Source organism: Castor canadensis, chromosome 6 (assembly GCF_047511655.1).
Source record: "Castor canadensis chromosome 6, mCasCan1.hap1v2, whole genome shotgun sequence".
Taxonomy (NCBI): domain Eukaryota; kingdom Metazoa; phylum Chordata; class Mammalia; order Rodentia; family Castoridae; genus Castor; species Castor canadensis.
Window position 1 is genome coordinate 11,251,850 of NC_133391.1, and position 16,591 is coordinate 11,268,440.

The following is a 16,591-nucleotide window of genomic DNA, read 5'->3' on the forward strand; positions in this document are numbered from 1 at the left end:
GCAGCACTGGGAGCGGTGCCTGGGCACGGAAGCCTGGCAGCACAAGTGGCAGAGCTGCGCGTGTCATTCTGTCCCTGTGCGGAAGTCGGGGCCAGTGCGGGGCTTACCAGGTCATACTCCTCGGGGTCCGCGGCCATGCCCCGCATCCCGTAGCGGTGGGCGTCTTTGGACAGGCGGTTGGCGAACTCCTCGGCAGTGCCCGTCTGGGAGCCGTAGAACACAACAATGTTCCTTCCCTAGGGGACGCCAGGCAGTGTCAGGGAGGGGCCCAGGAGTCCAGGGGCCGGGGGTTGCGGTGTGGGGGGGTTCCCTGCACCATTCTGGGGCTGGCATCTTACTATGACAAGGACAAATGTCACTCAAAGGACCCCAGCTGGAGCTGGCAAGGAAGCAACACTCAATGCTCAGTTGGGAGGATACGGGGAAAAGTGCAACACGCTGATAAGAAGGTGACCACGGAGAATGGCGGGGAGAGTGTTAGCCTGGGCATTGGTTCCACCACATGACAATCCTCTATGTGTGAGGGCACCTCCAAAACTTGCAATGTCTGGTCCAGTGTAGGTGTTAGGTAACTGTTACACCTTGTTGTTTAGGAATAAGAAGAAAAGTCTGTACAAGGCTTTTGTTTGTTTTGGGGGTGTGGCTCAGTGGTGGGCGCTTGCCTCACACAGGCAAGGCCCTGGGTTCCGTCCCAGCACCACAAAAATAAAAGACTGGGATGATGTTCCAAAACTCTGCGCTACTTTACAATGGCCGCTCGTATGGAGTACAGATCCCAGCGATGAAGCTCTTGCTTGCACGACAGAGGACTGGAGGCGTGGCTCAAGCAGAAGCACGCCTGTCTAGCAAGTATGAAGCCTGAGTCCAAACCCCAGTGCCGCAAACCAATGAATGTAAAATAATACCCGGCAAAACCATGAAAGAGAAGAGCAATGGGGAAGGGGCTAGGGTGTACCACGACAAGATGGTCAACAGATCACAAAACCTCAATTTAAATCACAAGACACCAGCTGTGAACAGACAGAGAGGTAAACACCAGGACAGGGAACAGACCGACCACAAATGGGAACTACGCGCGTGAGCATGGTCCATCTCAAGCCAGCGGGAGAAGATGGACGCTAGGACAGGGTTGTTCAGTCAGCTGTGCGAGAAAGGGTGATCCACATATCTCCCAGGCTGGCCTTGAACGCGCCATCCTCCTGCCTCAGTGCTGGGATTACAGATGGCACGACCATACTCAGTGAGATACATTTTTTAACCTAGAAAACTGTCAAACTCCAAACTCTGATAACAAGAGGGACGAGGGCCTGGTCTTACCCTTCAAAAGCAAAGCAAAGCAAAGCATCCCAGCAAGAGCGGAGCGGCCAGGAGCTCCGTTGGGAAGACACCCATGGGCAAGCAGGCCTGTAAGTGCTGCCCACCCAGCTCCCGCTGGTGCGGGCTACGCCTCACCACAGAGAGCAGACACAGAGAGAAAACTCACCGTTTTCTTCATCTTCTCCACGAAGCTACTCTCTTTGACAGAGGGGGTCCTGAAAAACAAGAGCCCGACAGATGAGAGACTCAGTTGTAATGGGATGGGGTCCTGGGAGGCAGGTCCCCTGTGCCACTCCCCATGACTAAGCCAGCAGTTGATGTCTGTCTAGCCTGGGGCTAGAGGAGCAGGCTGGGGGTTCTGGCTGGTAAAGTAGCCTCCTTCCCCTATAGTTTAACCTTAAAACTCTTGTGATACCAATATCTTGCAAAAACCTTCCATCCCCAGAGATGGGAACCTGCTTCCCTCTAACACAGAAGAGGTCAAAGTTTTCCTGTCTCTCTTCCTCCCCGCCCATGGCCAAAGGTCCCCCTGGCCTCACCTCATGTCCACTTCCAACCTCCTCCTCCCCAATCGCTACCTCACGCAGCTCCTGGTAGAAGAGACTTCGACTGTGCTCCCACCCTGCTCCCCCTAAATCCTTCAATGGCTCCCACAGCCCTCAGGGTGGGCTACACACATCCCCTCAGAATCTGTCCTTTGCCTTGCCTGTCACTCCATCAGCCATGCCCAGTGTGCTGACTTAACACGCCTCTCTATGTGACAGTCACCGGGACCGAACGCTCACGCACTTGCAGACCTCAGCTCCTCCCTGCGCACCGTGCTCGTGTATCAGCTTCCTCAAATACCCTCCCTGTCCTGAGCTGGGGCCGAGGCTCACTGTCTCTGCTCCATGTTCCTACCTGCCACAGCCTGGCACAGCCCCCTTGGGATAGGTATGGGCCTGACCCATGTACTTGCTACCTCCACTGCCCCAGGGTCTGGCCCCTGCCTCAGCCTCTCCATTTTCTGTCCCTTCTCTTCCCTTTGCTCTTGCCCCAGGCCTGCAGGGGTGTCATAATGAGCCACAGGGCTTCACCAAGGACCCTCGCCAAAGCCCAAGCCTGGCCAGAGACAGCGAGGCAGAAACACCCTGCTCTGCTGGTGAACTTCAGGCTGCTTGAAACGTAGCTGTTTGAATGCGGCAACAAGTCTGAAGGCTCCAGTACAGCTGCACCTGTTTAAGATGACCTGATAAGGGAATGAAACACAAGCCAGGCCCAGGCAGGGACCCTTGCAGCATACGCAAACCTGACCAAGGACATGGATGGAGATTCGAGGAGTCAATCAATCAGAAAAAGACTGCCGGAGGCTCATGCCTATAATCCCAGCTACTCAGGAGGCAGAGATCAGGACGATTGAGGTTTGAGGTCAGCCCAGGCAAATAATTTGCAAGACACCATCTTGAAAAATCCCATCCCAAAAAAGGGCTGGTGGAGTGGCTCAAGTGGTAGAGCTCCTACCTAGCAAGGGTGAGGCCCTGCGTTCAAGCCGCAATGTTGCCAAAAAAAAAAGGAAAAAAAAACAAGCAAGTCAACAGTAAAACTGTCAAGACTTCAACAGGCACCTGCTCCTCCTTCTCCCCCTCCTTCATTTTTTTTGAGGCAGGGTCTGGCTATGTAGCCTAAACTGGCCTGGAACTCGAGATCATTCTGCCTCTGCCTTCCAAGGCCTGGGATTACAGGCATGAACCACCACACCCTGCTTAAACAGGCACTTTTGTTTCCAGAGAAAGGAAAACAGAGCTGCATGAGATCCATGTTCTACCTGCTGGAATGGCAAAAACTACTAACACTGGCAACACTGAAGGTAGGGATGAAGTGGAGCAAGTGGACTTCCTGTGCCCTGCTGGTGTGGCATGTCCTCTTGTGCCAGCATCTGCCACAGTGCTCCGTCTGCCCTCAGTCATCAGCTCTCCTGGGCGCACAGCTGAGAGAGCGCGTTCACACCTGCGCATCGTCACACTCACAGGGTGTCAAGTCTGTGTTGCTGTGGGAAATGACCATGGGCTCCTGCAGCAAATAAACCCACTAGGCTACATCTGAGGACAGGATGGGCCATTCCCCCAGCAGCAGTGCAAAGGAACAAGTCATCCACGAGCCCTTATGAGATGCTAAGGTGGACGGATCTCACAGACACCATGTTGACTGTGGGAAGCCAGGGAAATGACCAACCTGTGGGGACAAAGCCAGGATGAAGGATAAGAGCCAGGATAAGGAGGGAACTCCTGGGGCTTGCTGGCCTGGGTGGCGACAGTTAGCACCCATTCATCCATCTGTACGCTGAGGATGCACACATACCCCTTTCTGTAGATACTGTGTTTCAACAAACATTCTAGCCAGGCGTGGTAGTGCTCACCTATAATCCCAACAATTGGGAGGCTGAGGCAGGAAGACCATGAGTTCCATGCCAGCCTGGGCTACACAGCAAGACAATGAGACACAGAATGCCTGCCTAGCACGTGCAAGGCCCTGGATTTGACCCACAACACTGCAAATAAATAAATAAAAACTTAAAACTTTATACCAAAAAAGTAATCTGATAACAGAATGCCAGTGTGTTCAAAAGTCCACACGACCCATGGTAAGATGCTAAAAGTGGCTTTTTCCCAGCGGTGAGGGATTTGGGGTCTCTTGTGCTGGGGGCTAATTTCTGTTCCCAACAACTCTGCCTTTTTATCTGAGGCAGTGCTGCCCGTAGGCCTAGACTCACGGTTGGCCTAGAGGCTACAGCAGTGAGGACAAGGGCACTAGCAGGACCAGGTAGGCAGGGTCAGGGCTGTTTAACAAGAGGCCGATGGATCGTGCAGCACCCCACTGGCTGCCCCATGCTCTGGCTGAGCCTCCTCCCCACATGTGCGAGCGGACACACGCACAGACTCCTGATCCCTGGGCCCAATCAGCTCCTGCGGTCCTCCACCACAGAACTGGAACTTCCTCTTCAGGGCATCCCCATCTGTCCCTCAACATAAGGGTGTCACCGTCTTCAACACTTAAGGCCTGGCTTTAAGAACTTCCATGGTGGTGTGGTGGTGGGAGGGGTGACACATTTGTGCATTTTTGCTGACCAGCACAGGCCTGGCACTAAATACATAGTGAGGCGTGGCCTTCCTGGGTGGTCAGTCCTGACCCCCTGTCCAGCATCTGGATGGAGGCCTCCAGGCATCCACCTCAGTCACTACCCTCTTTGAAAGGTCTGACATCAGCTGAAAAGCCAACTCCTGTGTCTGCTCAAAGGACAAGTGTTTCTAGAGGAGCCACATCTCCAAGGTTTGCAGGGGAGAGGGACATAAGACAACCCCAGGGACCCCGGGAGTGCCAGGCTATCCTTTTTCTATGGGCAGCATGAACCTACCCGGGTGGCCCAAGGACGGGCACCATGCCACCTCACCTGTGTCTTCTGAGGAAGACAGGGTCCCAGGGGAATCACAGCAGGAGGGAAAGAGCCACACATCAGGGGCAGGCTTGAGGGACAAGCCCCGCTCTCTGGAGACCCCAGGCTCCTCTCACAGCCCTTCCCATGCCCTGCACAGCACCGGGGACCTGGTTAACACCCAGGGGAAGCAGACAGCTGTCGGTTAGTCTGTGGCTGTGAAGATACCCAGGCCACAAGGTGGCACAGGCTGAGACTGTGGATGGACTGGGCACGTGGCAGGAACAGAAAGGAGTGGGGACCACAGGCAGTCACTGCCAGAGGATAGCAAAGGCCTCTTGGAAGAGCTCAGCCCCTCTCTCAGGGGCAGGAAATGGCTCCCAAGAGAGAATGCCACAGGGAGCAGGCTGCCAAGGGCCTGCCGAGGACCATACCGCTGCGGCTGAGCTCAAGTCCTTTTCCAGCAGCCTGGGGGTGGCTCTGGCTGAAGATGTCACAGGGTGGCCAAGGAGTGTGAGCCCTCGCCACCCAAGAGTAAGGTTCTCATGGAAGACCTAACATTTCTGAGGCTCAAAGCCTGTCTCTTCCTCAGCTTCCATCCGGGGACAGGAAGAGCTCTCCACCTTCTCCCCTGCCTGACTCTGGCTACCTTCCGGGACTTTGGCGGGGGGCAGCCGCCTCAGGGGGAGCCAGAGCAGGTGAAGGAGGCACTGTGTTGGCGCAGTCCTGCTAAGCCCCCGCTGGGTAAGGGGCCTGCCTGTGGAGCAGCTGAGACCCCTCCACCCCAAGGCCTGCTTGGCGGGTCTCAGGGGAGCTGAAGTCACCTGCTCAGCCCGAAGGTCTCTGCCACAGAGAGCTCTGCCCTGGCTTTTCCCTGCCTACAGTTTCTGACCCGACTTGCACAGGCCCCTAGTCCTCTGCAGGTGAGGTGAACAGGGCATTCCTAGCTTCCAGGCCAGGTCCCCTCTCCAGAAAGCAGGGAAATGTGGCCTGTGAACCCATCTCCTGGCTTAGGCCCCAGGACTGGAGAAACAGCCCCGAGAGTGCTCACAGCTCTGCTCAGGCCCCCGTGGGGTCCCCCACTCAGTCTGGATGCACTTGGGCTGAACTGACCTTCCTGGGGCGGGCTCCTCCCTCGGAGATGAGTATGCACACCCCATTGCTTCTTGCCCGACTTGGGCACTTAAGGAAAACAGAAGGTCACGGCGCTCTGCTGCAGACCGCAGGGAGGCAGCAGGCAGGAAGTTCAGCTGTGTCCATTGTCGGAGTGATGGGGCAGGCTGTCTGGGCCCAGGGACTCTGAAAGTGTTGCCGGACACCCCCAAGTCCTCTTGGAAACTCTGGGTGCCCCTGCCTGTCTCTGCCCCACGAGCCGGAAAACTCTTAACATCTGGCAGCTCCAAGCTAGGAGGAATCGGCACTGGGACTACAGCCTCCCGTGATCCCCTGCGGCTGGGGCACCCCCCCTTCTGTATGGACCGAGGGAAGGAGAAACCTTTCCAGGCTGACTCGGTCTCCGTGGTAACTGTTTATATCTGAGCCATTCTCCCACACCCTCCCCTTTCCTAATGAAAAAAGAAAAAAAAGGAAGCCGCATCTGGGGAACAAAGCTCTTCCAGCCCAAGACGACGAGTGTGTGCAGGTTGCTATGGCGGGACTGTCATCCCATGAAGGAAGCCAGCTGAGCCCAGCCAGGGTGTCTTGGGGTCCTGTCTTCCCCCCAGGAAAGAGCTGGGGAGCCTGTGACACTCGTTTTGTGTCAGCTGGAGCATCCTGTGGGCTGTGGGACAAACGCACCTTATCCTCCTGCCACATGCACAGGGGACAGCCAGCTCCATGTTTGTAAGGGAGCCCCTTTGAGGCACCCAGCACGGGCAGGCCATCATGCGAGTAAGCAGCTGACCCAGCCCCAAGCTCAGACACCAAGTGGGTCCAGAGCAGATTGTGAAAGGTTCCAATTAGGCCTCCCCAGCCGTCATGGGGAGCAGTAGTTCTGCCTACAGAGTGGCCAGAGGACAGGGAGAGAAGGGGAAGGAGGAATGACAGGGTGAACCAGGACACCCAGCTTGGTTCCTGCCCCAGGCAAGGCAGTGAATCACTCCTGAGAACTGCGGCTGAGTTCACCTTCCGTGCATGGGAGGCTGCTTTTGAACGCTCCTGGCAGTCTCATGTCGGAGGCCAGGCCCCAGACACAATGGCAGCGGAAGTACAGCAGACTGACCATGGCAGGAGGGGCAGTGACCTCCACTATGGCAGGAAGATGGCTTCCCTAGGGTCCTGGGTAACTTCAGACCTGCCTTGGTGACAATGGGAAGTGCTTTGCTGAGCTTAAATAAAAACTAGGAGCCGAGTGTCAACTTACACCTATAAACCCAGCTACTCAGGAGTCAGAGATCAGGAGGACCACCATTCGATCTCAGGGCAAATAGTTCCTGAGACCTTACCTCAAAAAACACCCATCACAAAAAAAGGGCTACCTAGTAAATGTGAGGCCCTGAGTTCAAATTCCAGTACCACAAGAAAAAAAAAATAGGGACAGGGCCAGTGGCAGCTGTGTGAGGAGGGAGCTGGCCTCACAGGTGGAAGCTGAAACAGGTGTGCAAGGTCTCAGTTCAGAGACAAAAAGGGACTGGGAGCTGCTACTTAGTGAGCGCCTGCTGTATGTCAGCTAGCATTGACAGAGGTTTTACTTCATTTACGCACCCCCCCCCCTCCCGCCCATGACACAGGGGAAAGCACCTGCCCTGTTTTACAGCCAGGGTAGCAGGGCTCAGTGCAAAGCCACAGCAGCCAGTGCCAGGCTCAGGGAGATCTCTCCCCGCCACAACCTGAGTGGACCCAGGCATAGCTCACAGGCCCCCAGAATCCTCGGCCTGTCACTCCAGGTGCTCTAAGGCTTCAGGGGGCTGTCAATCCCTCATGGTCCCCTACCCTTGTCCCTTGGGCATGTGGTCACAAGCACACCAAGCAGAACTCCACAAGCAAATCCACACAGCCCAAAAAAGCTACAATCAGCCCAGTGTTCTGTACTGCTGGTAGGACAGTCCCAAGACTGTCCTGGGACTGGACCCACTTGGCAGGTGCCAGATGGAAATAGCCACCACCCTTCCCAGGACAGAGGACCTGCTCAAGGCTATTTGCCCAGGCAATGTCAGGGAAAGGGCACCTCAGACACTAAGATGACATGACAGTATCACAAAGTGGCCCTGCCACCAGGAGCAACCAAAGGGGGAGGGAAGGAGAGGTGAGGTGGCCATGACAAGAGCCCAGGGGAGGGGGGTGGCAGGAATGAGCACAAAGGGGAGGGAAAGGAACTCCTGAGCTGGAGGCCTGACAAGTTTACTATGTCCCCGAACTGGCTTGGCCACATGTTTAAAGCATGACAGCAAGCACTGCTGCCCATGAGTCCCAAAGGGGAGCAGATGTCCAGATGCTCCCCCCACGTGGAGGGCTGGCGATGGTTGGGTGAGCATCGTCCACTTTGGAGGCTGGGAGGACGGGGACTCACCACAGAAGGCCCACACAGGGCTCTTTCTCCAGTCTGCAGATGTCTTCTGCTGTTTGTGCCTTGCCCTCCAGCTGGACTCAGGTGCCCCGCAGCATTGCCAGCCTCTGACCCATCTTCTTGCTCTGGGCCAGACCCCCCCACCCAACTCCAAAGGGCTCCTCGCTCAGGTCCCCAGCTCCTGTCAGTGTCAGGTGCATGGACTAAAGCGTGCTGTACAGTTTTTTAAGCAGTACTGGGGGGTTGAACTCGGAGCCTCATGCTTGCTAGGCAGGGGCTCTACCACCTGAGTCACTCCGCCAGCCCTTTTGTGTGGGTTATTTTTTGAGAAAGGGCTTCACTTTATGCCTGGGCCATAAAACGATTCTCCTATTTGTGTTCCCTACTTGCTGGGACAACAAGGTGTGTGCCTTTGGTTGAGATTCGGTCTTATGAACTATTTGCCCAGGATGGCCTTGAACCACACATTTGTCCACCTCCATCTCCCTCCTGCCCTCCTTCCACTAGGATTACAGGCTTCAGCCACCAGGCCTTGTCTCACTTTAAATCCCGACCAGTTGATTATGACTTAGTGAAGGTGGAAAGCCCCACAGAAGGCCTCCACTCTCCTGTCTCAGCTTCCTCTGTGACCTGACCCATGGTGACCCATCTTCCTTGGCGACCTACACCCAGGGTAGGTCCTGCTTGTCCTTGCACACACAGCCCTGCCTGAGCAGCCCCGTCTCCCAGCCTCCTCTGTGGCTTCCCTCTCATCCCTGACAACCCCGTGGGGCTTGGCCCCAGCATTGCCACTGCCCCAGCTACCACTCTGTACCACCTTTCTCCCTGACCTGAACTTGACCCTGCTTTAACCCTGTGCCCCTCATGCCTGGCACACAGAGAGCCCTGATAGCAAGCGCTTCCCCACCCCAGCAATGCCCGCTGAGGTCAGGAGGATGAGATCAGGTGGGTGGCGGCTGCTTGCTCCACATGCCACGTCACCTGGCATTCTGGGTGCTAGCTGGAATGGCAAAACCCACTGGTTCCCATCAGGACCTAGAAGGGCAGGTGACGGCCCCTCAGCAGTCAGAAGCCCTAGGCCTGTGTTTGCAGAGGAGCCACTTCCTGCTCATTTCCAAAGAGGGCAGAAGTGCCAGGCACTGGGCCGGCCCACCCTGCATGTCCACAGGTTTTTCTCTCTGTGAGGCTCATCTATGTTTTTATTCTCATGTTTGGTAGCACAAGGACATCTCTACAGAAAGTGACCCTGACGGACACAAAAGATAATGGTGGCCATAAACAGTGCGATACCAGAAGCCTTGACTCCCGGCTTTGCTGGGTGTTCTGACAAAAGCAAGTCCCAAAATAAAGGTCACTTGGGGAAAAGGGATCTTTCGTGGGTTTCAAAACAAGCCCCAGGAGGACCAAAGCAGCAAACCCCAGTTTGTGGGGCACTGTGGGATGACAGATGGGTGTCTTCCAAAAGAACACCATGAGGGAGGGACAAGGGACCAAAGGGACGTCGAGTAATCCACAAGGAAAAGCTGAGGCACAGAAGGTCGCGGCTCCAGAGCCCCTCCACCCATGTGACACTATTTCTACAGTGGCAGAAATAACATCAGTGGTTGGGGCGGGGGGAGGGGAGATGAGACAGACCGCAAAGGGACACGGTGTAGGGGGACAGGGATGATGGAATGTTGTACGTCTTCCCTGGGATACTGACTATGAAACTGAACACATCCGTTGTGACTCAACTGTACCGTTGAAGAGGGGGGATTTTAGGGCTGGGGATGTGACTGGAAGAGCGCTGGCATGTGTGAATGTGTGAGGTTCCACCCTGACCACCCCCCAAAAAAAGGTGGGGGACTCTACTGTATGCAACTTATACCTTACCATATGGGAGAATACCCCAAAATATAACCCCAAAAGAGAGAGGTTTATTCATCAATTGTAGTACATGGGTCTTATTTAGAGCCTGTATTTTTCTTAAGACCCTGATTTAAAAGCAAACAAACAAAAGCCGTTAACAATCTCAAACAAAACACTGACCAGACAGACAGGGAGCCAGGAAGGAATGTTGAGAAGAGCTGCTGACCCCTGACCCCCAGGACTGTGACAGCGTGTGTGGGATGTTTCCAGAGTCCTTTACCTTCAGAAGACACATATTTTCAGATAAAATAGTATTTCTGGGGACTGCTTTGAAATAACCCAGGAGCGGCACGGTGGGGTAGGGGTGAGACACAGGACAGTCCAGAGCTGGTTTTTGTTAAACTGGGCGATGGGGCTAAGGGTTCCTGCTCTATCTGTGTTATACTTTGGTGTTTGTCTGAAATGTTCCAAAATAAAAAGCTTTGTTTTTCTTTGGATCACCCTCTCGTGCCAGGGGTGGGAGGGGGCAGCTAGGGAGCCTTTCAGGGCCAGGGCCACAGCCATAGGCACAGCAGCCTGAGTCATCTGGTGGGGGGGTGACCAGAGAGGGCAAGCCCCATTCAGATGGGGAATTCTGTCTTTCTTTGGTGCTAGGGATCGAACTCAGGTCTCTGGGCACACTAGGCAAGTGTCCTGCCACTGAGCTACATCCCAGCCCATCCATCCAGATGCGGAGCAGGGATCACCTGGGGCCAGGTGTGGCCAGGTCCACTTGCTAGGTAAGCAGGTAGACATAAGCGGTGGCCACAAAAGGAAAATGGGGGGAAAAAATCACTGTAATTCACCTTCCCAAATCCACTAATCTCTATTTAAGATCAGATAGCCAGGGGCTATCACAGTTGGTTTGAAGTTCCCCATAAAGCTTAATTCACTCTCTACCCAAGAGAAACCCACACCCTAGCCATCAAAACCTAAGAGTTAGATAAAGCAAAGGTTAAGAATTTCAAACAAATTCTCCATCAGTTAGAGCAGGTAATTGTCTAGTTCCTGCTTAAGAATTGTCTAGTTCTTTCTTAACAAAACAATAACCCAAATCCAAGAAGTCACCCTAGGAGCCAGAATGACCCTCCCTGTTCTAACAGCCATCCCAGCCACCGGGACGCATGACCTTTGCCCGCTTGTATTCCCCCAGCTGTCAGGCGTAAGACTAGCAGACCATCATCTTGAGTCTTTGCTCCCATTTCCTGTGTGAGGAACAGGAAATGGCGCTCTCTCTCTCTCTCTCTCTCTCTCTCTCTCTCTCTCTCTCTCTCTCTCTCACACCTCCCCACCCCAACCTGACCCCTTTCTTTGTTCTCGCTGTAGAGACAACCAGCTTTCAGTCTGTTGAAAGCCTATTCCTTTCCCAATAAGCTTTACTGTTACTTTCACTGAATCTTTAAGAACTCAAGTCTTGTTTGAGTTCTTCTCCTGCCTGACACAAGAACTGGGATAAAATTTCAACGAACATGCTGAAGGCATGGGAGTGGGGTGGGGGGGTCTCAAATGGTAGAGCTCTTACCTGGCAAGCACAAGGTCCTGAGTTCAATCCCCAGTAATGAGAAAAAGAAGTTGTATGTCTGCGGTTTAAGTGGCACTGTCAGGTTTTTAATGCCCTAATAGTGAAAACGTTCCTGTGGTGCTTGGGGTACGGCCCGAGGCCCTGGTTTAAAACCCAGTACCACCAAAAACCAAACCAAACCAAACCAAAACTGCAAACCAAACCCAGCCACTGAGCCTCGGTTTGTCCCAGAGGCAGACATCTCTGCAAATCAACCCCCCACCCACCAAGGAGGGCGCTCAGGGAGCACAGAAGAGGCCAGGCCGAGTGGGCACAAACTTGTCACCAAAGATGGCCTGATGCTTCCGAATGCTCTTCGTTTACAGTCTTTATTACTACTGCAAACAGCTCAAAAGGACCGCCCTGGGGACACAAAACTACAGCTGTGAAATAAAGGTCACAGTAATGATAGGATGACAGCCCTCCCCAAAGTACTGCAGAGAATTCAATCCAGTGCAACAAGTCTCGGCAGGTGTTTGGTTTCACTTTCATTTTAAAAGAACAAAGCCACCAGGTACCAAGATGACAGTCATGAAATCACAGGAAACGCGCAGTGTGATACAATGGCTCACACAGAAAGCCACGTCAGTATCGAATGGATTGCACAGCTAAACAGAAAATTAATCCAGAAGAAAACAAAAGAACATCTTCGGGCTGGGCACAGTGGCACACACCTGTAATCCCAGCTACTCAGGAGGCTGAGAGTGGGAGGATCACAGTTTGAGGCTAGCCCAGGGAAAAAAGTTAGTAAGACTCCATCTCAGCAAACAAGCCAGGCATGGTGTTTCATGCCTGAAATCCTAGCAATTTGGAAGAAGGTACTGGTCCAAGGCCAGCCCTGGGCAAAACAGGTGAGATCCTATCTAAAAAAACAAAAACCAAAAAACTGAAAAGGGTGGGGGTTAGGATGTGGCTCAAGTGGTAGAGCACCTGCCTAATAAGCATGAGGCCCTGAGACCAAACCCCAGTGCCACCGAAAAAAAAGAGCCAATTTCACACTGAGGGGCACCCGAGAGAAATACATGCAGGTGGGAAGCTGTGGGTGACAGCCCCAGGCCATCCCCAGAAGAACAGTGTGACTTGTGGTTTACCTACAGGTGAAGAATACACAAATCACAGCCCACACTAAACTCAGCGGCTCTGGGAGGCCAGCAGTGATCTCAGAGGGTGTCATGTGCTGGTGGGGATGGGGGATGCTAGGGTTTCTGTGGGGTGCTGTTGTTATGACCGGCATGCCTTGGGCACATGTCCTGTCCTTTGGTGAGAAGTCCACACAAACAGACTATGGAGGCCTGGCTGGTACCAATTTCTCCTGGGCCTGCCCTGGTCTCCTGCTGGAGACGGAGTAGAGGCCACCTGATTCAGCTGTCTGTCTTCACATTTTCTTTACTTTTTTTTTTTTTTTTTTTTTTGAGACAGAATCTCACTACTGTAAGTCAGGCCAGCAGAAACTCATGATCCTTCGGGATTGCAGGCCTTTGTTTACAGAGCCCAGCTTAACTTTATTTATTTTTTAAATTTGATTTCACAGGCTTCCTTCCAACAACCTTGATCTCTTTTCCCCACTGCTCTCTGAAGGACATTCAGGAAGTCCCCAGTCATGGCAGGGACGTGTATAGTGCAGGACAGCACACCCAGGTAAGGACAGAATTTACGGTTATGAGCAGGAATAGTCTCAGCATTCTGGCAAAGAGAAGCAACTATAACCAACAAAACACAAGTGTGTCAGAACCTGAGGGTTCCCTGGGTCAAGAAGTGCAACATCAAGTCCATCCTGCAAGGCCAGAGCAGCAGTGCTGAGAACCATGCACAGGCGGCTCCCCACACGCCCATGTCCTCCTCTGGGCTGGGCAGCGCCACCACTTTACAGATGACCCAACAAGGGCCAGCTTGGAAGCTGGGACCTGACACCTGGCCCCTCCTCCCATGCACCTCACCTGTCGCCACAAACACTTGGAATGCACTTGGTACCAGGTCTCTGCCACCACACCCTGGGAGAAGCTGCATTCCAGCTCATTTGCCTTTCTCTCAGCTTTGGGGTGCGGCTCTGCCTTAAAGACCTGCCTAACACCTGGCTATAGGACACAGTTCCCAGCCTGGCACTACTACTCCCACTTGCTGAGCCCTGGGCCCATCACAGCCTCTGGGAAGAACAGAAAGAAAACCAACCAGGAACGACTGTGTCACAAAAGGCACCTCTACCAGCCACTCATAAAACACAAGGATTCTGGGCTTGGAAGAAAACCAAAACTGGGTTCCTACCCCAGCCCTGCCACTTGCTGGCACCAGGATGACTTCAGGGGGTTCCCTTAATACCATCAACCACAGCGTGTTCTGCTCGGAGTGGGTCCTGTGACATTCCAATATGACAAAGATATAAAAGGACACCCCAGACTCTAATGTGCTGCGACTCATCAGGATTATAAGGCAGATTTAACTCAGTTTATCAGAGGGGCCAAACCCAAAGCTCGACCTAAAATGCTCAAGACACCTGGCTTCTGCCAGTCTGGGGCCCAAGTGCAGGGTGCTGCTTGGAAGGGTGAGAGGTGCCAAGAATACCTAGAAAGAGAAGTGACAACGGGGACTCTGAGCAGCATCACTTACATTGGCTGCAGTTTTGTGAACTCAGGTACCTCTTCTTTTTTCTTTCTGAAGAGGAACCAGTAGGTGAGCAGACCCACGATGAGGGAAAACAGAATCATGTCCGTGATGCTGAACAGGGACACTTCTTCCGCTACCGCCTCAGGCACAGTGGCACTGGTGTCTGCGTGGGAGTCCCCCATATCGACGACAGAACTGTCAGGAGAGAGACAGCAGGCGTGAGTGAGGATGCGCCTGAGGGTGGGGGCTGCCCGTGGAATGCTTGGGGGTCTTCATGCCCAGGAGGTGCTCACTGCCCAGAAGCTGCGACCTTGCACAGGGACCTTGGACAGACTCACACAGCCGATGACCCCACAGGCTACACTCCAGCAAGGGTGCGTCCTGGCTACAAGCTGGGTCCTCTGCACACAGTCCGGGCACCAGCCAGGGGCTCCCAGTGCCATAAGCATCCAATCCCACAAAGAACGGCCCAGGGAGAGGCAGACACTTCCTGCACGCGCCTGTCCCCCTGGGTTGTCCCAAGTCCTGGAGTGCTCAAAGTCCAGGAGTTCCCAAACGGCTCCTGGGAAACAACCTCTGAGCCCGGGCACCCTGCTTGAGAAGACTGTCCGTATCTACCCGAGAGCTTGGCCTTGCACGCACACAGGGATGCTGACAGTGATTTATGGTGAACTTCTGCAGCAGACTGACAGCCAGGGCAGCTGGAGCCAGAGTCGGAGCTTCCAGGTGTAGATGCTCCCACCTGCCTTCTCCTGGACCCTGCTTTTTGTTTTTGTTTTTTTTTTTTGATGGTACTGGGGTTTGAACTCAGGGACTCATGCTTTCTAGGCAGGTGTTCTACCACTTAAGCCATGCCCCCAGCCCTTTTTGCTTTAGTTGTTTTTCAGATAGGGTCTCATGCGATCTTGGACTGTGATCCTCCTTCCTCTGCCTCCCAAGTACTGGGATTACAGGTATGAACCACCACACTCAGTCCTCCATGTCCTTGGTTCTGGGCCCTTTAGTCTGCATCCTCTTGCTGTTTTAAACCCTAAGCCTAAGTAAAAACCTTTCCTGACCTCTGTGAATCCTGGTTGAGTCACTGAACCCATGGTGGCCTTAGGGACCTTCAACTTACCAACCTGCTTCCTAGAAAGAGGATCAACTGGCTCATTCATCACTGAAACCTGGCAGGTCTGACATGAATCAACCCATGCCTGTGTTAGAAGTCCCTGAACCCTAAGCAGGCCACTTGGGTCCCTTTCAGCCAGGCTGAGCTCACCTCTGAAGTTGCATCATTCTGCCTTGCAATGGGGCTCTGACCAAATAGGTGGCTTTTACCACAACTCAATCAGAATGCCTGAGTCAGCTCAGCAACTCCGGCCAAAGGGGCTAGCTCTGTGTCTGACTTCCATTTGCTGTCACTGCCTTCTGGAAACTATAGGGTCTCCAGAGTTCCGGGCGTCAGTCCTGCCATTCTACACCCCACTCAGAAGCAGCTGGTTCTTTGCTTTCTCATTAACCAGAGCTTCTTTTCCAACAGCTGACTTGAATCTCAACTCACCCCCTTTTGCGGGGAGGTACTGGAGTTTGAACTTAGGACCTCAAGCTTGGCAGACAAGGCTCTATCACTCAAGCACACCCCCAGCCCTTTACTGCTTTAGTTTTTTGGTTTTTTTGGATAGGGCCTCATGTTTTTGCCTGGGCTGGCCTCTGTCTGTGATCCTTCTACCTCCACCTCCTGCATAGCTGGAATTACAGATGTGCACTATGATTCCTGACTTGTTGGTTGAGACAGGTGTCTTGCTAAGTTTTGCCCAGGCTACCTTCAAATCTTGAGCTCTACCTGGCTAGTATTACAGGTGTGCTCCACCACATCTAGCCCTCCACCTTTTGGGGGCTGCCAGTGATGGAACCCAGGGCCTTACGAGTGCTACCACTGAGCTACAGCTCCCTGACATTCAAGGACACATTTGACTCTGGTGTCCCCAAACAGCACTGCTTCTATTTAAGTGCTGCTCATTCAGTGCTAGTCATGTCTGTCTCTCCCAACCCACAGCCTATGGCAAGCCCACGCACCTTCTGCCAACTTTCTACAAACCAGACTGGGGCGTTAGAACCAGCTTTGGTGGATTCTGGAAGGACCTGTCCTGCAGAATCGTGATGTAACAGATTAGAGCCAGCCAGTTGTCTACTGAGGACCGATGTGCTAGATGTGCTGGCACAGAGAAGCCCCCAGTCTCTGGCACCAAAAGGCTCCCTGCCCCACCGCCCTCCTACCTCTGCCTCACTAGGTAGCCCAGGCCCCTTACTTTCCAGAAGGAAAGACAAA

The 16,591-nt window shown here is 53.7% G+C and overlaps 1 protein-coding gene across 3 annotated transcripts in view; it reads right to left on the minus strand.

Moving 5' to 3' along the window:
- Nucleotides 1-16,591, minus strand: part of Por (cytochrome p450 oxidoreductase) — a 48,311-nt gene that overhangs the window by 6,565 nt on the left and 25,155 nt on the right. For all 3 annotated transcript variants that reach the window (XM_074075697.1, XM_074075699.1, XM_074075698.1), the window contains exons 2-4: nucleotides 14,284-14,475; nucleotides 1,484-1,532; nucleotides 108-236 (exon numbers count right to left, since the gene is read on the minus strand). In XM_074075697.1, coding sequence (XP_073931798.1) covers nucleotides 108-236; nucleotides 1,484-1,532; nucleotides 14,284-14,462 — 357 coding nt within the window. In that variant the 5' untranslated portion in view covers nucleotides 14,463-14,475. The remainder of the gene's footprint in view (nucleotides 1-107; nucleotides 237-1,483; nucleotides 1,533-14,283; nucleotides 14,476-16,591) is intronic.